This window comes from Elgaria multicarinata, chromosome 7 (assembly GCF_023053635.1).
Source record: "Elgaria multicarinata webbii isolate HBS135686 ecotype San Diego chromosome 7, rElgMul1.1.pri, whole genome shotgun sequence".
Classification (NCBI taxonomy): Eukaryota; Metazoa; Chordata; class Lepidosauria; order Squamata; family Anguidae; genus Elgaria; species Elgaria multicarinata.
Window position 1 is genome coordinate 55,314,940 of NC_086177.1, and position 25,368 is coordinate 55,340,307.

Consider the following 25,368-nt stretch of genomic DNA (forward strand, 5'->3'; position numbering starts at 1 on the left):
CACACTTTATGTGGCTAGCTATCTTGACCAGGTTTGATTTTGTGGCAATCACTGGGCCTTTAGAGCTTCATTTTAATCATGAAAGTACTGCAGATTGTATGTTCAGCTGGAAGTCCAAACTTGGTGATGAAGCTTTACAAAATATCTTGACAGAACACCACAATGCAGTGGTGGTTGGTACTTAGGGAGGGTCTATACAGCCTATTGACCCCATCATGGCTGTGCAGTGACACAGCGGCCAACTCACAGCCATGTCAGGCTTTTCCCTCCGAATTTCACTTTTTCGCAATGCTGTTTTACCTCAACTTTTTCAATTGCCCTGATGTCACAACATTGTTTCTTCTGTCTGTCACTGGTGGCTTCACTTTGGATTAAGAAAGTGGGCGTAGCTAGGGGCTGTTCCCAGTGTAGAGTAGGCGCAGGAACCACTGCAGGGGTGCGGGCTGGACAAGCCAAGTCATGGCCACCATGGCTGTATTACCGTCCAGGGAACAAAAGTAAGGGCAGTTGTGATATCTAACACATCAGTTCAATGAACTGTAGCAGCGCAGATGCACTGCACAGGCTTTCAAAGTTGCACAGAGTTCCCAGAAAACAAACCCCCAAAAGGTTTTTGCAGTTTTCATTCTCCTGCTCATTCCTGTCATCTGACTACGATGCTGCGATTTTTCCTCTCTAGATAGTCCACAAAGTGGTGTCATATAGAGACACAGCCTCAGTCAGTACCCTAGCCAATCTGTCCAGGCACCTGACTATATGACAATGGGATTGCTCTTCATTGAATATAAACCCAAATTTTCATAGATTTGAATATAGGCAAAGAGCATCAACAGTGATTTATCTCCTGATTATTATTATTTTGTAGCAGTTATTAATGCGCACATGCGCATCATCGCATATATGATGCTATGGAGGAGTGAAGCTATAAATTTTATATGTGGAGCTCCGCACATTCATATAAGATAAAACCAAGGGCGGAAAGGAATGAGGGAGCAGAGGAGGATGCTAGAGGGGGACTGAACACTTCTCCTCTCTCGTGCTGCCTGTTCCTCCCTCTTTGTTTTCGTTTTAAAAGCTGTTATCTACCCATTCCCCATATAGGAGAAAAAGCAAGTGGGGAAAGGAACGAGGCAGCAGACGAGGATGCGAGCGGGGGACTGAACATGTCTCCTGTGTCTTGCTGCCCGTTCCCCCCTCTTTGTTTTCATTTTAAATACTCCATCTTAATTCAACATGAAAACGGCAGGAAGGAACGAGGCAGCCATAGGACGCGATACATGGGAAGGTGGGAAATTAGCCAATCACTTTGTCCTGTCCTCAAAGTTATGCCCACATGTCAAAATGTGATTTAACTCTCCCAAGGACACATAACCATGATGTGGTGCAAACTCAGACGTTGATCAAAAGTCACAGTAAATCACAAATGCAAATATGTGCATTAGCACGTTTAAAACCCAGCGCTGCCGCAAATGGACGGCTGCGTCATGTGTCCCAAAATGCGAATCTGCGCATTTACGTCGGGGTAAAGAACCCATATAGACAAGCCCCAGCCCATTTTCCCTACCACTGAATGAAATCAAGATGGAATAATATGCAATGGAGTGCATCAATGTAACATGCAATATAAGCATGCACAAGTCAGCAACAGCAAAGAACACTGAAGTGCATACATGTACAGAGCAGTAATAAACTGCCGCATGTCATTGTGTCTACACGGCTTACAAGTATTTATCAGAAAAATGTATGATAGCGCTCACAGGCCGGCCCATGTGTGGGGAAGGAATGTTTCGGAGGACCTTACACGTATGCGGAAAGGGTACATCAGAGTGCTCACAAATGTTTAGATGGGATATAAATGTATTAAATAAATGTGAATGTCACATTGGCCACAGGAAGGCTTCAGCATACCGAAGCACAGTGGTGCACAACCTGGAAGATGCGTACACACCAGCAGCCGTTTTCAAACAACAAATGTGGATCCACCGCCCGAAAAAGAAAGAGGAAGCGCCTCCCCGCTGCCTCCGCCGAACAGCCACCAATTAGCCCGTGTCGCTCGTGCGTCGTGGCAGGGTGGAATGTTGGGGGCGCGCTCCAGCCAAGAACGTGGCCTAACCCCCCCGTGTCACGTGTGCCTCACCTTCTTCTCCCCCCCCCCCCCGGGATGTTGGCGGCGTTGGCGTTGCTGAACAGAAAGGCGAGGACGAGGAGGAGGAGCGAGAATTTCCGCCGAGCGCGCGCGCCTGCGTGCGTCACTCGTTCCTCGTCGTCGTCCCTTCCCCCCTCCTCCCCCCCCCCGCTCATCCGCGCGCTGGCTGCCTTTCCAGCCCATTCAATTCATTCAATCGCCGCTTCGAGTGACCGGTGGCTGGTCCTCCTCGCCTCTCTCCCGGTTCCCATCCGACTGAGGAAGAAAAAGGTAGGCAAAGAGGGGAGGGGAGGAAAGAAGGAAGGGGCTCCTGTCCTCCCCCTTATTCGTGAAGGCAGCCTGGGCGAGTTGGTTGGTTTCGAGGGGCCACTTCACCCATCCTCCCTCCCTCCCTCCCTCCGGTCTCGTCCTAGCAGGCTCCATCCTTCTTTCCTCTGGAAACGCGTTTCTCTCTTTCCAACTGGCCAGCCGCCGCCGCCGCCGCCGCCTGCTCCAACACCGTTGTGAGCCGGGGTACCTCGCCCGAACCGACACTGCGGCTTTAACTTGTGGGTCTCTCTCCAGCTGCCACCCTGTGCCTGCTTACTTGGGAGTAAGTCCCCTTGGGCTGTGCGAGGTCCGGCGGTGCGTCCTCCCCCCCTTCCCCCACATAGCGGTTTTTACCCTCCGGCAGGATAAGTAAGGGCAGATTTTTCGTTCGGGATGGCGTGTGGGTGTGAGAGTGGATTTTCCTTTTTTTCTTAGGTCAACCCGGCGATTCGTTTCGTTTCTTCTCACAAGCCTGTTTTCCAGCGTAACAAAAAAAAGGGGGGGTTGAGGAAAGGCAGAGGAGCAGGCGGGGGGGGGGGGGCTGCCGAAAATGTAATCGTGATGTTAGAATGGACGGGAAGGCTACCCACACGCCTCCCAACTGATTGTATTACGACTGCATTCGTTGTATTGATTTTCTGAGTGTTGTTAGGGCAGTGTTTACTATAGAGTAGCCATTAAAGTTAAGAAAGGCAAGCTCTAGCTTGTGGATTCGTAGCAGCCTCTGGCTGCAGTCCTGAGCACAGTTAGGCTGCTGGAATCCCATTGGCTTCAATCAGATGTAAGCAGCAACTGTATAGGATTACCTCTCAATACACGGCCTTTTCCTTTTTTGTATAGGATTACCTCTCAATACACGGCCTTTTCCTTTTTATCTGTTGCTTATTCATATAGCTTTGGCCTTTGGTTTCCAAGCTTCTGGGTGTTGCTGTCATATATGGCTGTATATATAATTTGATAGTGGCTTCTTTTAAAATTTCAGGTTATGGGTTGTATCTGATGTTACACTTACTTAAATCCCTTTTCATTTTGATGAGTCTACTCTAAGTAGGACTGTCATTAGATATAGTCGTGTTTAAGGTTCTGTTATAACTTATGGATGTTGTAAACTATGTTGGGGGTCTCTGGCTGAAATTTTGGAGACAGATCTACTGAAAGAACGAATAGATGAATAAATATGTTGTAACAACATTCTGAAACCTTGGTTGACAGTACCATTAAACCATGGTAAACTAGTTATATATCTGCAAATGCCCTCTTGCTGCACATACACCTAACACATCTTTTAAAATACTAGTAGAAGGACTTATGACTACATATATATGTAGATGCTTGGGATGGAATGACTCTTTCACAAGAGCACTGAAATTGTTAGGATACTTTTTATCCTAACAATTTCCCAATTATTATAAATTATCCCAATTATTATAAATATTTGAAAATGGAAGATTTGTATATCTCTCAAAACTGGAGAGTCGAGAGTGTACTCCCAAGTTATTTCCAAGCAATCTTGGAAAGGTGAAATTTAGCATGCAAGAAGCCCAGGACAGTCAGATTATTTGCAAAGTCAAATAAGGAAACATTTGAACACTGCTTGAAAAAAGAGACAGTAAGTGTGTCCCCAAATGGTTTTAAGGAATTTCTAAGGCCACTCTTCTTAAGATATTTCCAGTCTGCTCAGAAAACTGACATTTGATACACAAACCTGATACTGGCATCTATGCCTAAGCGCAAAAAGAAGGAAAACCCCATAGGGGAGTAAAAAATAAGCCAAAGGCAAGGGCGGAACCAAGGAATCTTCCATGCTGCTTAACCACAAAATGGTTAATTCCCTTAACCATTTTGTGGTTAAGCAACATGGAATACCATGTTGTCTGAACCAGGCCATTATCTTCTAGCAGAAAGAGACTGCACTGAGACTATGGTTCTATGCATTATCATTATCATCATCATTATTTGATCATAGTGGATTTCTGAATAAAGGTGCATAGGATCATATACCACAACCTGGGTACTTTTTCTGTAGCCTACAAAACAACAGAAAATAGGAAAAGAGGAGATTTGGGAGAGGTGAGGTAAGGAATTCCACATTCTAGAAGCCTCACTTATAGAACTGTCATGACTTTTCCATCCTGGATATAAGCCTGTAGATGCCTTGTGTGTTGTAGGAAGAAGTGGGTTGGCCACCATAGTTAACACAGGGTCCTTTCTGACACATTAGTCAATGCATCTATGCATTGTGAAAACTCCACTCAACAGTTGAGTTTTTAGGAGGTACTCCGCACACAACATATTCTATCTCCACTGTTATGTGACTGTGGGCTTCCATGGAGTTGAGTAAAATCCATTGAGATGTTTGATTGACAGTTCGTCCACCCCCTCTCCTCCACTAGTCCTCTTGATGGTATCCCATCAGCCATTGTTGCAAAAAACCAATCCTGGTGGCTCTCCTAGAGCGGCACTCACTCCTTTTGGCACTCTTTTCAGGGAACTCTGTAGCCAGTGGGAAAAGTCAACGCAACGGAAAACTCCATGGAGCCTGCGACATAACAGACCCTTACACTAGGTCGGTCACCTAAACCCTTCTCAGGCCAAGCATCACCACTTGAAAAACTGAGGGAGGGTTAATTAGACCTTTCCCCTAGCTATGAGGGAAACAGGTTTAATATAGCATCTGCTCTAAATACACTGTGTGTATAATCTGGTGTAAGTGTTTAATAACTGTAAGGCAGATAAATAATGCCAAGCTGACACATGGTATTTGGTAGCTAACAAAATAATAATATGTTCATTGTTATTTAAAAGTTTTAAATAAAAATATAATACTTTCAATCCTGCCTAATCTAAACTGTCCACACAACAACCACCTCACTCTCTTTACACCAATCCTAAATCCCTAGAATCCAAACTCTTCTTACTCTACAAATGAACAACTCTCCCAAACACACTCATACTCCTACTCCCCCCAAAACTCCCAACACTCCCCTTTTATACTCCTTTCCCCCCCCATTACATCATAAACTACACCAACTCAGTTCTAACATTCCATACTTAACAGACATACTAATCTAGAGATATACAAGATACTAAATTGCGGTGTAACACCACAAAGCCCACCATATACAGCATGGAGTATTTTCTAAAAAAAAACCCACCATCCTGGGGTCAAGTTTTCCTGCCAGACAACACATTTCTCAGTGATGGCGTAAAAACTGCACCACAGAGTTCTAAAACCACTGTTGAGAAATGTGTTGTCTGAACTGAGCCACAAGGCTCAGTGATTGTTTTGGGTGAGGGGGAATTGAGAATACTTTTTCCCATGGTGTCTGATTCTTGATAATCCAGCAATTATCTGACATGATAATTGGATGAGATGCTTCCTACGAGTAAAAACTGTTAATTTGGGACCTGACATGAAGAACTATCAACAAACTTATAAAAATAGGTTGTGCCTGTTTAGAGGAAAAAATAGCCCCCAACCCACTCCCCACCTCCAGGCATTCACACAGCTTCAGAGCCAATGGCTGCCATAGCCATGGAACTAGAGAATGCTGAATATGACTGTTGGGAGCCTTCTGAGCCTTCATGACAAATCATGAGTTGTTGGAAATGACAATTAGGAAACCTGTACCAGGAAATGTCTGGATCAAGTAGGTGAGGTCAGCACTTATGAACAGTCTAGGAGTTGCTAATTGAGGGTTAATCCATAGCTCAGTGGTGGAGCACATGCTTTGCATGCAGAAGTTCCCAGGTTCAATCCTTAGCATCTCCAGCTGGGCAGGAAAGAACCCTGGAGAGCTGCTGCCAGTCAGTGCTGCCAGTACTGGGCTTGATGGATCAATGGTTTGAGTCAGTATAAGGCATCTTCCTATGTTCCTAAGTGGGATAAGTATGTGAAAGAGAAATGGTGGAAGCAGAATAAATTAGAGTAGGGGAGGAAGCTGTCACCTTGATTTGCTTCTGGGATGTATTCCCTGTCTCTATTGCCCACTCATCTATCCCTCCTTCTAGGCGTACTTATTTTAGCCATTGAGGAAGGAAATAGATGTTTTGGGACACTGCAGCTGGTTTGGGGAGGAACAGCGGAGAGAAGATATCTGGTATTTAAGGCACAGTGGGGTCAGGGTGAGAGTAATATATTTCATTATTACATGCACATCTTGAACTCCCAAGGAGTGGAATTGTCAGAGGCCTTCTAGGTCTGAGATTCATTATCTCTAGCAATCATCTTTGGCATGAAAAAAACACTTGGACTCCCCTCTACCCTAACACAATAAGTGGGTTTGCATGACATTGTGGATAACAAGCCATGGTGAGTTGTCGTGCCGTGTCATCTGAACATAGACTGCTTCCTTCAGGTTGGCTTGCTTGTGGGCATCAAGCTGCCATGAGAATACATGGTTTGTTCTTGGGGTTGTCCCGAACGCAGGTCAGCCATCCCATTGTGGGTTGCAGGAAACAGTGAGCGAGCCATTTGGCAAGAGCTCTAAAAAACCCTGCCACTCTTCCTGAGCAATCTTGCCTGTGCACACAATTTGTGCACAGTTACCCACTGACAGCTCAGGAAAAGGGGATCAGATTGTCCCTTTAGCAAGGTGATCCTCAGGGTTTGAAGTGTTGACCTGATACTGGAGGCTCCCCCGCTTCCATTGCACACCTCCCTGAGTGTGGGTTTTGAGGGTGTGTTGTTGTTAAATCATAGGTTGGCATTGAACTGTGGGTTGTTGTGTCTTAAGAACTCAGCTGGAATAACATGGTTTGTTAGTGTGGCTGGATGCACACAACACAACCCCCCCCCCCCATGGTTCAGCGACAACCCATACTCAGCCTTGAGAATGGGTTGTCATGTTGTGTGAACACAGTCATTGCTAAGCTATGCATGTCTGGCTTGTTGACCCGCTTGAATGAGCAGACGCAGCAAAACAGAAGCAAATGCAGATACACTTGGCTCATGCACATAGTGCTTCAATAAGCCAGGATATTTGGCTTATTATGTGAATGCAGCCAAAATCTGAAATTCTCTATTTTGCCTCTCTGGGTTACAGAAGGGTAATAGCTTCCATCATGCTAGTGCGATAACGTCTTCCCTACATTGTAATTATCTGAGATGGGATTTTTGGCCTGCCCAATGGTATAAAAATGATCTCTCAAACTGTGTAATACAAATCTAAAAGTATCATTATGGACAGAGAAATCAGTTGAAGGATGAGGAGAATGATACAGCATGTGTCTAATTTTTCAAGACATGTATGAAAAATGTTTTTTGAAAATGCTTCTATTGGACTGTCTTGAGTAAGAGAGTAACAAAGAAATAGTTTGTTTTAGTGCTGTGCCAAAAACTTCTCCCACAAATATTTTGACTATTCTTAGTTTGATAGAAAAGAATTTCAAAAGAGAAGAAATTTCAGAGAAATTCTCATGGGCTTGGTTCAGGGTTCTTGTGCTTACCTTACTTATGAGATGAGTGAGGAGTGTGTATGCTATCTTTCATTGTATAGTCATCTCTCTGACAGTCTGTAGCCTCCTTGGCTTCAGCACTTCCACCCAGATGAAGACATCATAAATTTATTGCTCCCATAGGCCCTTTCCAGATCAGGAAATGCCGGTAGCCTGGGAGACTGTAGAGCAATGGTGAGATGTGTAATACAAAGAAAAATATAGACAGTACTCTTAGCCACCTCACAGTGATTAGTTAAGGTCAAAAACATCATCCACCCACATTCAAATTAAATTATAAAATGACCTCAGAATGAAGCGGAAAAATAGAAGCCCCTTTCATGAAGGGGAAAAACTTTCAGAAAATTCCTGAGATTTTTCTTTTCTTACCCCCTAGAAATAAAAGGACACTTTTCAGAATTGCGTCTACATTTTCTTCACCATTATTTTTGCGATGGCTGCATCCCACCCCCAAATGCCTTGGAGTATTGCTAGGTATATGGGGCATTGTGGAGGATGCAAAATGGGCATCAGTCTACCAACAATATTGATGCTGTTGCCACTTGCAGTGGCAGTACAAAAGAAAAGAAAAATTCTTAAGAAAAGAAAGAAGGAAGCTGTTCTACAACTCTTGCCAATGGCGATACCTACCTGTGAGAAATTGCTGGAGAATTTCTCCTCCCTTGGAGAAATTCAGTGAAATTGCTGCCTGCAATTAAAGTGTTAGGAGTGATCTGATGAAGATACGAAACAGCTATAAATATCCGGAGTAACTGTTATCTTACTCTGTTGTGTATACCACTTTGACTGTTTGGCATTTATCATTGTATTTATATGTTCATAGTAATTGTTCATTGTGTTATCACTTACTACAATAGTTTTTTCATGTATCATTGGTACCTTTGATTCACTTGTTCTGGTTAGTGACCCCCTTTTTTCTTTTTTTTTACATATTGAATGGAACTCTTCTCTTTTTTCTTGGTTTTTGGAGAATTTTGAGAGGCCACTTGTGCACAACTCTAGTTCATTTAAACTGTTCCAGCAACTTGCTAGCGTATGCACATGTATCTGGAGTATTCTACAGCATGAGCAGTAGCAACATAAACAGCACAGTTAAAGACAAAAGCAAAAACAAAACAAAAAACAACTTTATTTTTATTATGTACCAGATTTCTAAGTGAAAAGTTTTTCAGGCATCTAAACACCTGGAATGTGTGGGATTTCCCCCCATTCCTGACTAATACTTTGTGCCATTGGTAGTAAAACAGTGAATTTGTTTATATATTGCACATACTTCATGCTTTTTCAATTTCAAGAAGTAACAATTTCCTTTTATACATTGCTATTTTCACAGATTGACACTAATATTGGGTTGAGTGAATTTATACATGATGTTTAGGGTAGATCAAAGCTTAGTATTGTAATCACTTTATCTTCCATTGCTCTCCCCTTGCACTGTCTAGAACTAGAAGATAATGCAAATGAGTCTAAAGAAGAGTTCATCTCTTGCTCCCTTCTCATCTGCAGATGCTCCAATTTCTGAACTGAACACCAGACTGAGAGTGGATTTCTTTTAGTATAGGCTCCTTTATTTCTAAGATCAGCAAAGATTTGAACCAGCAGCCTCCTAGCCTTTAAACTGGCAACCTTTGTTGATGCACGACTGAAGGCTGCAGTGTGGGTAGGCTTGTCCTCCATGCTGGGACCTGGGTTTCCCCAGGTAGAATAGTGGTTGCTCCTGACCTGGTCCAACTATACATGCTTTCAGTTCAGGTCTGGGTATTTGTTTGAGCAACAGACAGACTCTTGCCTTGCTTGTGTGGCTTCCTAATGTTTTTCTGGTTATCTCTGTCTATCAGCTTGTCTGTTCCTTTTGTGGACTCCCTGCTTGTTTCCCTACCTGATCTTCACCATGTTGTTTTCCTTCATCCTCATTCCAAGCCCCTTCAGTCAGTTCTTCCTTGCCTGTCACCTGTTTTGCCCTTGGATTGACCTCCTGTGGTTCTGTCCTAACCCTTCATCCTGGCTGTGGTTCCAATTCTGCTGTAACTTGTGTTTGTGATTAGCTGCTGACAAACTAGTGTTGTCAACGTGTGACAAAATCACAATGTTTGTCATGTTCTATCTGAATTAATGTATTTATTTGTTTGCTGTATTAAATAGAACCAAAGGTAATATAGGGTTAATTGTATGGCAGAGAGTGAGTGAGAGGTGGGAGGGGCTTGTGTGTGTGTTGTGAGGAGACTGAGTTTATAAATGGCAGGAGCAGACAGTTAGTCCATTAGATTGGATTTTGGAGATAGGACCTTAAGGATTGATGAAACTGAGGCCTTAGCTAGACCTACCTTTTGTTGCGGGGGAGAGGAGGGGAGACCTCATGTTGTGAATAATGCGAGATCTCGCCCTCGTTTACACGTAAGGCACGATGACCTCAAGAAGAGAGGCATTGCGCCCGCCATTTTTTTTATTCTTAAAGGGCCGGCAGCGCACGATCAATCCAGCGGAAAGGTAAGGTTTTTTTTTTTAAAAAAAAATTTACTTTCCCCGCTCTCCCGCCCCATGCACGGCTCACGGCTCTGCACGAGTAATTGCTCAGAGCCAGCTCAAGCTGCAGCAATGGGCCACACCTTCCGCAGTCCTGGGCTCAGCCCAGGACCTCAGAAAAAGCAGGTCCAAAGTGTGCAGCTATATCCCTGGCCAAGGAGGGTTGATCCCTGCCTGATCCCGGGATCCCCTATGCGTCATCTGGACACACAGGGACGATCCCGGGGTTCGCCCCGGGATAAACGCTGGTCTAGCTAAGGCCTGTATCTAGTTAGTGGGAGTTATAATGAGTAGAGTACGCAGGGTGAGACCGAGAACTGAATTATTGATTATGTGCTATATAATATTTCTTGTATTAAATAAACTTTGTTTATTTTGAAATTATAAAATCCTATGTCTTGTTCATCTTTCTGCGCTCCCAGTAGTGTACCTATTTTCTGGGTACTTCTCCTTGTTGGGTAAAGGGAACCAAATAGGCATATTGGGTATCTCTTTTACCTGGTGAATATAGGGGCTGAAGCTTGTGGGACAGTGAGGACAGCTGCCGTAAAGCAGAGGCAGACTTTCTTGAGAGCAGGTCATGTTACAAGGGGTGGCAGTGTCAGATAATGTCACAGCACGCATTTACATATACGTTACAGTGACCCTGTTCAGATGATATGCTAAGCCACGGTGGTTCAGCATTTTGAGCTAAACATGGCTTAGCATGTTTTGTGAACCACGACTTAGCGTGTCATCTAAACCATTCCTAACCATGGTGGCTACATAATCACAGTTTAAACATGCTTACTAACCATTTGCTGCAAAAGGGTTAGCAGCCTAACCATGGCTTAATGTGTCACCTGAACAGGCCCAATGTGGATATAGACTTGCCCATAAGTCTACTTACTTATGTGTTTACTTACGTGTAAACAAAGTACCACATGACATTCTGATTAACAAACTAGCTAAAAGTGGGCTAGATGGAACAACTATTAGGTGGATCCACAGTTGGCTACAGAATCGGACTCAAAGAGTACTTATCAATGGAACCTTCTCAAACTGGGGAGAGGCAACGAGTGGGGTGCCGCAGGGCTCAGTCCTGGGCCCAGTGCTCTTCAACATTTTTATTAATGATTTGGACGAGGAGGTGCAGGGAACGCTGATCAAATTTGCAGATGACACCAAATTGGGTGGGATAGCTAATACCCTGGAAGACAGAAACAAACTTCAAAGTGATCTTGATAGGCTGGAGTGCTGGGCTGAAAACAACAGGATGAAATTTAATAGGGATAAATGCCAAGTTCTACATTTAGGGAATAGAAACCAAATGCACAGTTACAAGATGGGGGACACTTGGCTCAGCAATACTACAAACGAGAAAGATCTTGGAATTGTTGTAGATCACAAGCTGAATATGAGCCAACAGTGCGATATGGCTGCAAGAAAGGCAAATGCTATTTTGGGCTGCATTAATAGAAGTATAGCTTCCAAATCACATGAGGTACTGGTTCCTCTCTATTCGGCCCTGGTTAGGCCTCATCTAGAGTATTGCGTCCAGTTCTGGGCTCCACAATTCAAGAAGGACGCAGACAAGCTGGAGCGTGTTCAGAAGAGGGCAACCAGGATGATCAGAGGTCTAGAAACAAAGCCCTATGAAGAGAGACTGAAAGAACTGGGCATGTTTAGCCTGGAGAAGAGAAGATTGAGGGGAGACATGATAGCACTCTTCAAATACTTAAAAGGTTGTCACACAGGGGAGGGCCAGGATCTCTTCTCGATCCTCCCAGAGTGCAGGACACGGAATAACGGGCTCAAGTTAAAGGAAGCCAGATTCCGGCTGGACATCAGGAAAAACTTCCTGACTGTTAGAGCAGTGCGACAATGGAATCAGCTACCTAGGGAGGTTGTGGGCTCTCCCACACTAGAGGCCTTCAAGAGGCAGCTGGACAAGCATCTGTCAGGGATGCTTTAGGGTGGATTCCTGCATTGAGCAGGGGGTTGGACTTGATGGCCTTGTAGGCCCCTTCCAACTCTGCTATTCTATGATTCTATAAGATTTTACAAAGGTTATAATCAATGTATTTTTATCACATTGCCCTGAGAAGGCTCATATTAATCACTTCAAACCCAGTTGGGTTAAAGTTAACATCAAGGCATCCTCTGCATATAGAAACAACAAGATCGGCTTTAAACCAAGCTTTGTCCATTTCCCCTGCTTCTTCATATAGGCCAAAGTGCAGACAGACAGCAGACAAATTAACACAGCCCCAGATTTTAAAAAGTAGAGAACGACACAGAAAGAAGGAAACCCACCATCCTTCTATTACCCTATCAAAAAGCTCACACTGAATGTCCTGGAATGAGCAAGCATGTCTCTGTTTCACCTGCCCAATCAAGACCATCTACAAATTCAGAAAAAGTTTGTGGTACAGCAATCCTGCCGCTACATCATTTCAAAATGTAGGTAGGAAAAATCACATGGTAACTTAGAAAGGAATGAAACTAATATCATGTGACTTGGTGTAATGTGACATCATTTTCTATCACTGTAGACAGATGCTGAATTTTACCCATGTCACTTATCTCCTTCAACGAAAGACAGCTTTGGCAGTCTGCGCAGTGAAGCTTCTATGTGCTGGCTTTCCTAAGATTAGTCCTTTTTAAACTGCATCACTGTGCTGAAAGGAAGCAGAAAGAAAAACCTGTGGAGTATAAAGAGCTTCTGGCAAAAAAAGTGTCTCCATCTAAAAAAAGAAAAAGTGCTAATGTAGGTACAGCTTTAGGGTTATTAACAGGGCATTTAGCTGGACTGGTAAATCGCTAATTTGGTATGCAGTATGATTACAGAAGAGAAAAATGTCATTTAAGGTTGCATAATCAAAAATGTGCATTGGCACATACCTGTGAGAGTATTATAGTAAGGCGCTTTTTTTAATCAAAATTGACAGAAATATTTAACATTTTCAAACCTGTTTTACTGTAGAAAGGAATAGTAATAATCATCTGATCCTATGCATGCTTGTCAGTATCTCCCATGGAACTCAGTAATACTTTTGGCTTTATGACATTTATATCCTATCTTCCTTTTAAAGAAATATTCACAGTGGCATAGGATCACTTTGTAAATCTTAGTTCATGATTCATTTACTTCATAAGAGTTATATATGATGCGCCATACTAATTCAATAATACAGTCTGTATATCTATCTTATTTTTATTAGGAACTCTTTATGTATCCTTGATCTGCTTGCTGCATATTTTGACTGTTATTTCATCCTTCATATATTGTCCAATCCTATGCAAGTTTGTTTGAGGTAAGTTCTACTGATTTTAGTGGACTTGCTCTTAAGTAATTATGCATAGGATTGCAGCTTTGGCTAACTTTCCCCCCTCCCCCCCCATGTTGAAAATGTGTATCCTGGCTTTCGATCAAATGACCCTCAAGGGCATTTACAATAGATTGTAATGCTAACACACACACCACAAACCCACACAACAGATCTTACCCACCTGGCTGGTGGATCAGGCCAGAGTTTGCTGCCCTTCAGTTTTGCACTTCCAGGCCAACTGATGGTTGGAGCCAAGTGATTTTTCTGGCATGGTGTGGGGAAGCAAACTCCCTATAGCTGTCCCTTCTGTGGCCAATGGATGGGGCTGGCTTGCCATAATGTTCTTCTGGGAGGGTGAGGCTGTAACCTTCCAGTGATTCTTGGTCCAATAGCAGAGACCAGCTACACTACGAAAATTTAATAAGGCATGTTGTTTGAGTTACCTGAAAGTATAATTTTCTTGATATTTATATATTTATTTATTTAATAGGTTTATATACCACTGTCCATATTTAATAATATCTCTAAGTGGTTTACAAGAAAATTGAAAATATTAAAATACATTATGATTTACAATAAAATATAATTAAAATATATAATAATTGCTAAAACAGCAATAAAGCATTAAAATCACTACAGTATATTGGCCTGGTTCAGACAACACATTAAACCAGGCTGCTTAACCACAAAATGGCGGTTAACCTTAACCATTTTGTGGTTAAGCAGCATGGTTTAGTGTGTTGTCTGAACCAGGCAAGTACTACAATCAAGCAGACTGAGCAAACAGATTTATATGGCACTTATTAAGTAACAAGTTGGTAATTTGATCAGCCAGAAATATTGTCAAATAATGAACACCTTAAAACTTTATTTATTTAATAGATTTATATACCACTTTCCATATTTAATAATATCTCTAAGTGGTGTACAAGAAAATTATTTAGTAGAAAAGTAACACATACCTAATATTGTACAACTAAAACCAAGATATGAAAACTGGCCTACAGACTCACACATCCTTTTATCTTGTGAGCAAATTGTTCCTGGCTTCTGTTCAGTTTAAGCATTACATGTGACCGTTATCAAACCCAGGTTAATATGAAACCAGGGATTCTCCTAATCCTAGGACTGGTTCATACGTACATGTAGTTCACTTGATTTATTTACACTTGATTACTAAACACTTGCTGACAGGCAGCTAAATGTCTGAGTTATAGAGATTTTACAAATAAATCTTAACATTCCTAGAACTTTAGTAGTTGATAGATGTGCTATATATGTCATAAGAACACAGGCTGTATACCAGGGATCATGGTAAGAAAAGCTTGTTGGACTTCTATCTATGCTAGCATTTTGTCTTTTATTGATGTTCTTTGTTCTATAAACTCTTAGGCTGCTTCTTATTTTAAATTGTCCATGTTTTTATGCTTAGCAGCATTTCTTTTGATTGCATAGATGTTTTTACAGTTATGCAGAGAAGCCTGAATTTTGTTAATCTTTAGTACCTTGCTAGTCAATGGTGGTTAATAGTCAACTCCACTATTGATTATCGAGGGGGTACTCCCCACACAACATGATTTTAATCAACCGTGGTGTGGATTAAGGCCAGTGTCGAGTTGACTGTTAGTCAACAGTGTGTTTAAATGACACATCCCCTGCCCTCTCCCGCCTTAATTCTCCTGCTGGTATCCCATCAGCCATTGTGAGTTCTGACTGCTGGACTAGAGCAGCAGCAGCTGCTTTGCTTGCTCTTGCCAGAGGATTGTGTAGTCACTGAAAATAACCAATTGTGTGCGACGAAATACTCAATGGTGCCTGACACACGGTATGATAACCAAGAGTTGTTCAAATAACCAGCTCTGCACAGCGTTGGTTATTTCAGCTGAATAACCAACTGTGGCATGAAAAAGTCCTAACAGATGACACAATAACCAACTATTGACTAACCCACCGTTGATTATCGTGTCTTCCAAACCCAGTCAGTTAAAGAATTCTTAGAAATCACTATTAGCAGACAAAGGTGGCTACGTTATGGTTTAGTAAGGGTAGAAGGAATTGCTTAATCTTTCTGGAAGACTAATTTTCATTGGGTTAAGAAAATATCTTGCATCCTAAGTAAATGTCTTGATTTTGTGGGTGGGCAGGCCTTGGGAGTTAAAAATGAATGTTACTTAATCTGTAGAATGCAACCAGCTTAAAAGTTTTAAGTGAAACTCATCTTCAGTGTCCTTATTGATATGCCTGTTTACACTTCCCTGTGCTTGTTTGCATTCTCCTTCCCTCTTTATTGTTTACTACAACTTTATTAGATTGTAAGCCTATGCGGCAGGGTCTTGCTATTTACTGTGTTATCTGTACAGCACCATGTACATTGATGGTGCTATATAAATAAATAATAAAATAATAATAATGTATTGGGTAATTCTTAATGAAGTCTTAAATGCTTTAATTTGAGACATAGAAGAACTTTAATTTTCATTTTTAGAGGGTTATTCGTTTGCACTGATGTGACTTGTTTCTGAATAGTGAATAGCATTTGTTGAGTAGAATTTAGTACTAAGGCTTTCAGTTATGTTTTATTAAGGACTTCACTTAAAACTATTGTTTGTATACTTAAAAATGTAAAGAATTAATGCAACAAATGTGTGTGCAAGGAGTCACAACTGGCTGTAGCCTCTTGATGTGTATGCATTTGGTGGCAAAAAAGCCTTACTTCTGTATAACATATACATTGCCCCATAATGCAACTGTAACCTGCATTTTGTTTAGCTTCTGTGAATTAATTATCTAGCTCATATTTATTTATTTATTTATTACATTTCTATACCGCCCAATAGCCGGAGCTCTCTGGGCGGTATAGAAATGGTTCATATCATAGTCGATTATATCATAATTAGTGTTGTTGTTTTATTTTAGTGCCCTAGTAAGAAAAAAACTTGCTTAAGCAAAGTTACCCCTTGACATGTTATACACATTCACCATTCCCTTTTTTAAGCTTGACTTGTGTGCTAGCCTTTTAACTCCAACTAGTCTTTCTCAGCCTTGCTAACAGAAATAATATCTGATTATAATCACTGAATAAATTATTTAAATCAGTTTTCCTGTAACATGGGAAATGGCCTGTTTGTGTCAGTTGGCACATTTGGTGTTTTGAGCAAGTGTTATGGCTGTCAATGGAGGGGAGGGGGCTTGTTCATTCATAAAATGGCTGCCATGGTGAGTGTGGCTAGTCACAAAACACTCATTTCCCCCAAAGCAAACTAGTGAGACTAAAAGAAAACTTAATTCACCAAAGAACCTAAAAACAGGGAGGGAGAGGGAGCCTGGCAGGTGCCAAGAGAAGGGTCCGTGAGCACATTGGGATGCATGGGAACCACATTGGAGATCCCAGTACTAGGGTATAAAAGCCTTGCAAGTTTAAGGTTCTTTGAATACAGAGAAATAGTTTCAATCATTTTCTTTTTCTTTTCAGCCTTAAAATATGAATTACGTGGGACATCTTGCAGGACTTCTGGTTACTGTGAAGGAACTTTACAAAGGCATTAATCAGGCTACACTTTCAGGATGCATTGATGTCATTGTAGTTCGGCAACAAGATGGTACATACCTGTGCTCACCATTCCATGTCCGATTTGGAAAACTTGGTGTCCTGCGTTCCAAGGAGAAAGTGGTGAGTATCATGAAAGATAGGGACTTCAAGAACAATAACTATTTGATTTCATGTATATACAGCATTAGATTTACATATTCTCTTGAAAGAAAAGAGAAAAAAAGCTTTAGAGTAGAATGGGTGCATTTATGAGGAATAGTTGAGAAATGATTTTCCTGAGAAACTTTGATTGTTGGTAGTTGAAATATGGTAACCTCTGAGATGTATAATAGATGGTGAAAATAAACCTTGTAGTGTTTTTGTTAACTTGATGTCTTCTTGACAGAGCTATATTTGTTTAATTGAAGCCAGTTTCAAATTCTCATGGATGAAGGTCGCTTGGATGCTGCCTTATCTAAATTGTGTATTATATATCATCTCTAGAACATACCGACCTATCCAATGAAGAGGACAAACAAGGATTATTTAAGGTCACATTCCACTAGGGCTCACCTGGTCTTGGGAACACAGGGTTCTGTCTTTGTTTCTCCTGGCTATTCTTCCCCCAGTAGTGAAGGGGAGACTGATACTGTGCTTTATATTCTGTATTGCTCTGTAGTCAGGAATTGTATCCATAGCTTTGACCACAAGTTTGTATACAAAGGGACCTTGTTTTTATATGATATGGAAAGTCTCTTAAATACAGAAAACGTTTTGAGAAACAAAAAGATGTCATCAACTTAAGAATACAAGCAAAGCTTCTTTTATACCCCCTCCCCCATCCAGCTAGTCAGACATGTTCAGAAGATTATATTGTGAATCTTATTACTTCATCAGTGTAGGAACATATTTGTTGGTACAATACATTCAAGACTTATCTATAATGCTCTAAACTAAAAAGCCCCAAATACTCACTTTTCCTTGTAAGGAAGTTTGTTGTTGAAACTCTTCCAGCCCTATAGCATTCTTTTTGAGCTGCACCATATATTTGTACAATGGCATTTTGATACCACAATTTTATTTTCAATCTCTTAATTCCTACCATGAACATTTAGATTTCTCACAGAGGTCACTCATTGAGTGGATGTTTTCACTGAGCTATCCACCATGACCCCAAGATTTCTTTCCTAGTTAGTCACTGCCAGTTCACACCACTGATATGAAAATATATGTGAAATTTTATGTATTATGAGCTTTACCTTATACTCACTTGCATTGAGCCTCATTTGTAATTTGTATTGGCCATTCACCCAGTTGAAAGAAATCCTTTTGAAGCTTTTTGCAGACACCTTAGGTTTCATCACCCTAAATAATGTGGTGATGGTATTAACAAACTTGGCTTACTGTTCATTTCTAACTCCAGACCATTTATAAACAAACTATAATGCTCCAGTTCCAATGCACAGCTGTGTGCACGCACACTTCTTTGCTTCTTCTTCATTCCACTGTGAGCATAGTCCATTTATTCCTCTCTTGGCTTTCTGTTCATTAAGCAGTCGCTGATAGAAGACCTGTTACAATGTTGTTTTTATTAATCCTCTTATGCCTTATCAGTTAAGTTTTACTCGGGAGCCTTTGGTTAGGGACTTGGTGAAAAGATTTTTAGAAGTTCTGTATAAGTGCTGGGAGTATAAAGCTGGAGGTCTGTATAATAATGCAGGTGTTTTGGGTAGGGTGCCCATATAAAAAGGAGAACAGGGCTTCTGTATCTTTAACAGTTGCATAGAAAAGGGAATTTCAGCAGGTGTGAGAATCTGGTGAAATTCCCTCTTCATCACAACAGTTAAAGTGCATGAGCTATACTAGAGTGACCAGATTTAAAAGAGGGCAGGGCACCTGCAGCTTTAACTATTGTGATGAAGAGGAAATTTCACCAGGTTCTCCATATATACAAACGACACCTGCTGAAATTCCCTTTTCAATACAACTGTTAAAGATACAGGAGCCCTGTCCTTCTTTTTATATGGTCACCCTAGTTTTGGGGAGCTCCTCTTGGATACCTCAGACTGGAGCAAATGTCAGAGCAGCACTAAATCTTTAATGTATTAAGCAGCCCTGTCAGGGCTGTGAGCATCCCACATGTGTGGATACCTTTAGTCATATATAAGAACCATGGTGAAATTGCATATGAAATACACAAATATTTTACTTTTTGATGTAGTCACATCACGCCAGTCCTTTTCCAGCTTCATTGGCTGCCAGTCCAGGTCCGGGCCCAATTCAAAGTGCTGGTATTGACATTTAAAGCCCTAAACGGTTTGGGGCCAGGTTATCTGAAGGAACGCCTCCTCCCATATGTACCTACCCGGACCTTAAGATCATCTACAGGGGCCCTTCTCCGTGAGCCCCTGCCAAAGGAAGTGAGGCAGGTGGCTACTAGGAGGAGGGCTTTCTCCGCTGTGGCACCCCGGTTGTGGAACGAGCTCCCCAGAGAGGTCCGTCTGGCGCCTACACTGTATTGCTTTCATCGCCAGCTAAAGACCTTTTTATTCACTCAGTATTTTAACACTTAATTTTAACTTAAATTTAAATTTTACTGTTTTAACTCTGTATTTTAATCTTATATCAACTTTGCTGTGTGGTTTTATCCTGGTTGCGCTTTTTATATTGTATTTCGTAATTGTGTTTTAACCTGTTGGGTGTTTTACTGTGGTTTTAATTTTTGTGAACCGCCCAGAGAGCTTCGGCTATTGGGCGGTATAAAAATGTAATAAATAAATAAATAGTCAATACTGTTGCCCAAGGCACACAGTAAAAGCTGCAAGATTTGAGTTCTATTCAGGAAGGTGGTAAAGAATAAATACTTCCTCACAGATTCTTCATTGGATGGCTCTTGGACTGCAGGCCACATTCATAAAGGATTTCTTTCATTTTTCTTGCAAATTCTAAAAGCCAATTGTATTTTCCACAGATTGACATTGAAATCAATGGGGAAGCAGTTGATCTTCATATGAAACTGGGTGATAATGGAGAAGCTTTTTTTGTACAGGAAACAGAAGAAACATTTGTAAGTAGTATACCATAAAACTCAGGGTGCAATTGGTCATGTGGAATTTAATAAGGAACTATATTTCTTTAAAAGAAATAGATAAGAAAAGGATAAAATATGTAAAAAGAAATGTAAATACTGTTCCTTTCGATCTTCATAACCATATCCTAGTGATATATTAAAGTATTCTTTTACTCTCTCCATTGCCACCTCAATTTTTATTCCTCTATCTTTTTTTATTTCTCTGTCAATTCTTATTTTCTCTTCCCTCTTTCCTGTTTATTCTCGTACTTGTTCTCTGCCCCACCTTCTTTTAATTAGAAAAAAATTGGCTGGAAGGTGTCTGTGGATTTGGCCAGAGGGTGCACCAGCAACTTGTATTTTATGGGGAGAAACACAGAATACACTAATAAAACTTGACAAAATCTCATTATGCATCTTAGTAATTTCCCCTAGTGCTTCCAGTGTACTTAGCCTTTTGCATGGCTACATTTGGGTCCCTAATTAATGGCATCTAATATTCATAACCTGGCCTACACAACATTAGAACAACAAATAATGTGATGTTGATATACCAAAAGCAATAATTCAGCTAGTTTGTTTGTTTAAAACATTTTTATTCTGCCCTCCATGATTCCAGGGTGGTTTACAAGGTTAAAAAATACAAATGCATATGCGTAAAGCCACAAATAAAATATGAGCCCAGCAAGGAGCAGTCAACAATAGATAAGTACATTAAATCTGCTATCCTGTTTGCATTTACCCATTGAACTCAATGGGGCTTACTTCTGTGTAATCATGATAGAATTATACTATAACATACTTTAAAAGCTTCAGTAAATAAAAAAGGGATGTTGCTTGATGCCTAAAAGAAAGCAACGTTGGTGCCAGGTGAACCTCTGAGGAAAGGTGGGAATTCCATAACAATACACAGCCAAAAAAAGCCTTGAATCTAGCTGCCACTTGCTTCAGTTCAGATAGGGAAGGCAAATGGAGTAGCTCATAATGACCTTAGAGCGTGGGCAGGTTCATATGGAAGTAGGCACTGCTTAATAGCTGAGGCCTGTTAAGAGCTTTACAGGTAAGCACCAGCACTTTGAGTTAGGTTTGAAAGTTTCTTTGCTTCTCCTCCTCTACCCTGTTGCACTTCTTTCAACTTGCTAGCCTAATATTAGAGCCAATCGTAACTTTGTTGTTCGCTCTTGGTAATTTCCTTGAGCCAGAATTGATCGTTGTTTATAGTCGCTAAGTCATGGTGGTCATGATTGTACTGGTCATTTTGACAGTAACATTTATGATCTTACTATTTGTGTTAAATCCTTTCCTATTTGCATAAGTGGCTTCTGAGCAACATATTCTCTGAGGGCCTTGCTAGACGAGGCTTTAGCCCGGTGCGAGCCCCAGACTCACCTCTGTGCGTCCAGATAACGCATAGGGTATCCCGGGCTTGGGCAGGGGTGAACCCCCCCTGGGCCCGGGGTAACTGGCACCGCTTCTGGCCCGGTTTTTCCTGCAGTCTTGGGCTGAGCCCGAGACCATAGGCTTGTAGCCAGGTCCGCCGCTTTTCCCGGCTACCGCATTTACTCCCGAGTAGCTGGGGAAAGCGGTGGATGGGCCGCAGTGCTCCACAGGAGCGCTGTGGCCATCAGGGCTACAGGGGGACGGGGGGCGGGAATCGCGGCCTACAGGACATGGGGGGTGGGAAACGGAGGCCAAGGGAGATCGGGGGGAAATCGTGGCCCAGGGGCGATGGGGGGCATCAGACATGGCGGGCGGGTGGCAGGAGGATCGGACATGGCGGGTGGGCAGGTGGCGGGGGGATCGGACATGGCAGGCGCGTGGGCGGGCGAGGGATTGGACAGGGTGGGCGGGCGACAGGGGGATCAGACATGGCGGGTGGGGGGGGCATCAGACATCACAGAGGGGAAATCGGGGGGGAGTGGGGAACCCTTTTTTTAAAAAAACCCAACAACCTACCTTTCTCGTTGGTGTGCTCCTGCGCACATGGCCCCTTTAAGGTGAAAAAAAATGGCCAATGCGGCTTTCCTTTACCCCGTCGTGTGTTACGTGTAGACAGGAGCAACAGCCTGTGCTACTTCTAGCACGGGCTGGCCCCTATACAGGCCAGGATTCCCAGGTAGGTCTAGCAAAGCCCTGAGTTTTTTTTAGCAAAGGTAACACTAGCTTTATTATTATTTTATTGCTAAAACCTTTATCTTCGCTCACTCTCTTATGTATTGCATAGTTACAGTGCCTTGTATGCCAAGAAGACTATGTATTACAATGAGCTGGAACTGATATTTTTCAAAGGAAAGAAAGTGAGAAACACTTATTGATGTTCAAAATAATACTGCTAACTAGAAAGTTAGAAGTTGAGTTCTCTTGTTATGATTGATTGAGATTGCAGTCCTAAACATACTTATTAGTAAGTAAGCCCCATTGAATACATCAAGAGTTTCTTCCAAATAAACATGGCTAAAATTGTGCTGTAAATGTTGTTTGAGATAAACATGGGTAAACGTCTTGTGAGAATTTACACACAACATTTAAAAAAACAAAACAGCAGTAGGTCATGACTATTCTTGCTCAACTGTTGTTGCACTTTGTGGAAGGTTCATAGTCTTTCCTATTATTTATTAGGAAACTGGAAAAATAAAGACATACATACTTGTGTTGGTAGTCGAACAAAGAAGTTGATCTCCAAGTAAATAGGTTTTATTATGCAAATCAAGCATTCCCACAGCAGTTCGGGTTACAGACCATTTCATCTTACAGAAACCTAGCCCTAACAACCCTGATTAAGCTGTCACAATACTATGTAAAGATATCTTTGAGGGATGCACTACTCTTAGGATAGCAGTTGCTGCAAATCTGGCACCAGCAGTATAGAACCTGAAATGTTTTTCTAATCCTGCCCTCAGGGAGGGTATTCTCAACAGACCTCTTGTGACAGACCTCTTGTAACAGACCTAAAGACCTCTTGTGATGGGCCAACCTGGTAGAATACCTTACTTCCCAAAGCTGCACCTCCTTCTTGACCCGACATCTAATCCTTGCGTCTGTCACACCCACCTCCTCCTTCCTGGTGAATTGTTGTGTTCCCACAAATTGTAATGTGTGAGTGTGTTTAAAAATGTATTAATTTGAAGTAACAAAAATAGAAAAACAATAAATATATCTTAAATATTAAGATAACATTAAATACAGAATATCACTATTAATAAGATTAAGGTCAATACATATTTTATGAAAAAGACACTAAACTATATGTAAATTAAAATCTTTTATCCAAAAAAGGCAAAGGTTTAGGCATATAAATAAGACATGTTTCCAATTACATTCTTTTCCATATTCTTAAATATTAGAGTTCTGATAAGCTGATAACTTAAAATTAAACAACACCTATAATTTTCTGATGAAAACTCTGAAGAGAAGCTTGTGCTTTCCATGTCCTTACATCTGTGTTTATCTTGTTCAGAAAGTATAGGGTTTTTGATTTTTCAAATATTGAATTCATATGTTCAAGATTACTGCTCAACACTGATCCTTGGTCCAGAGTAGTGTGCAGTGGGTTGGCTTTCTGTTTCTTTTGCAGCACTTCCCGCTGCCAAAGAAAGGAGGCAGTATACCTTTTAAAACATAACTTGTCTTTTGGGAGAGGGAAATGAAGCTGTAGCAGAGGGATGCAAAAATTCAAAACCTCTGTAGTTTTTTGCTTACACAAATGAGGATGGCAGATTTGAGCGTGTTGCACTGGCTGCATTCAAATGTCATGATAAATCATGCCATGATAAGACCAAATTGCAGACAGAATTGGGCACACACAGCCCCTCTCCCCTTATGTCCATTGGCATGGCAGTGAAGAGGAGTTCAGAAGTGTTCTGTTTCATTTTGATTAACATATTTCTTCTGAACCCAACAACCTGATAGTTAATCTTAACTATCTGTTTGTTTTAATCAAGCCAAATTCAAACCATAGGTCATGAAGCTGGCGTGTTCTGACAAATCATATTTAAGGTTAGGTTTCAGATAATAGTACTAAATTTTGCCTAATCAAAAATGGAAGCAAACGTTTCAGCCACACCAGAGAAGTGTGGGGAGGGGCAAGTCGGCAAGTCTACATTCACTGTAATACATATGCCAAATATTGTAATGGTTTGCTTATGCATGTAACAAGTAACTGTCACTTTCCCAAACCTAATTTTTAGGAAAAACTTCCTGCACATCTGGCAACATCTCCCATACCTACAGAAGATCAATTCTTCAAAGATACTGATGAAGATTTGCTAAAGCTGGGTGAAAATGAAAGGATGTGTCAAAGCTCAGAAATTTCACAAATTGTGGAAGCAGAGCCTGTTTTTTCCTGTGGGTCAGTAAAGAAGAAAAAGCGTAGAAAAAGAAAATGTAAACAAGATGCCAAAAAGGAAGATCAAATTTCTTATCCTGGAACTGAAGAAGTATTTGAAATGGAAATAAGCTCAGATGATGAGAGAAGCATTCAGCCTATGAGGTAAACTTTTTTAGTACCTCCTTATTTTGCTAAACTGTCACATTATGAAAAGTTCATAGTGTAAAATCCTAAAATAAATTTTCCCCAATACTTCAGATCATTGTTTAAATACTTAATTCTTGGAAATTCAAAGTTGGTAATATCTGTACTAATAAATTGCAAAACAGCTAATAGGATGAATAATAAAAAGGATATGGTATCAGTAATTATGTTGATATCGCAATTGAATGTTTATTAGCATAGTCAAGTACCTATAATACCATAATTACCCACTCATTAATACTTTTATTATTGTCAACTGCCAAAAATATATAATTTTAAACAATGACATAACTCATTAGCAGTATGTTAAAATTCATGGAATTTTGTAAAGGATTACTGTTGAGAATACTAAATTGGGAATTTTAAAATGTGGATATATTTAATCTGTTGTACCAGCTGAAGACTTCTTTGTTTGGAAGTAATTAAATATTTGCCTAATTCTTTCCTGAATAAGTTTCAGGTTGTATTACATTGCACATACAAAAAACCAAA

General features: G+C 41.1%; 1 protein-coding gene across 4 annotated transcripts in view; it reads left to right on the forward strand.

The window, feature by feature from the left end:
* Positions 1-2,318: 2,318 nt before the first annotated feature.
* Positions 2,319-25,368, forward strand: part of LPIN2 (lipin 2) — a 52,283-nt gene continuing 29,233 nt past the window's right edge. For 2 of the 4 annotated variants that reach the window (XM_063130594.1, XM_063130597.1), the window contains exons 1-4: positions 2,319-2,416; positions 17,219-17,416; positions 20,247-20,342; positions 24,533-24,834. In XM_063130594.1, the coding sequence (XP_062986664.1) occupies positions 17,228-17,416; positions 20,247-20,342; positions 24,533-24,834 (587 nt within the window). In that variant the 5' untranslated portion in view covers positions 2,319-2,416; positions 17,219-17,227. Of the gene's footprint in view, positions 2,417-9,467; positions 9,573-13,009; positions 13,189-13,638; positions 13,732-17,218; positions 17,417-20,246; positions 20,343-24,532; positions 24,835-25,368 lie in introns of those variants that run through there. The other 2 variants (XM_063130595.1, XM_063130596.1) reach the window with 2 other exon arrangements.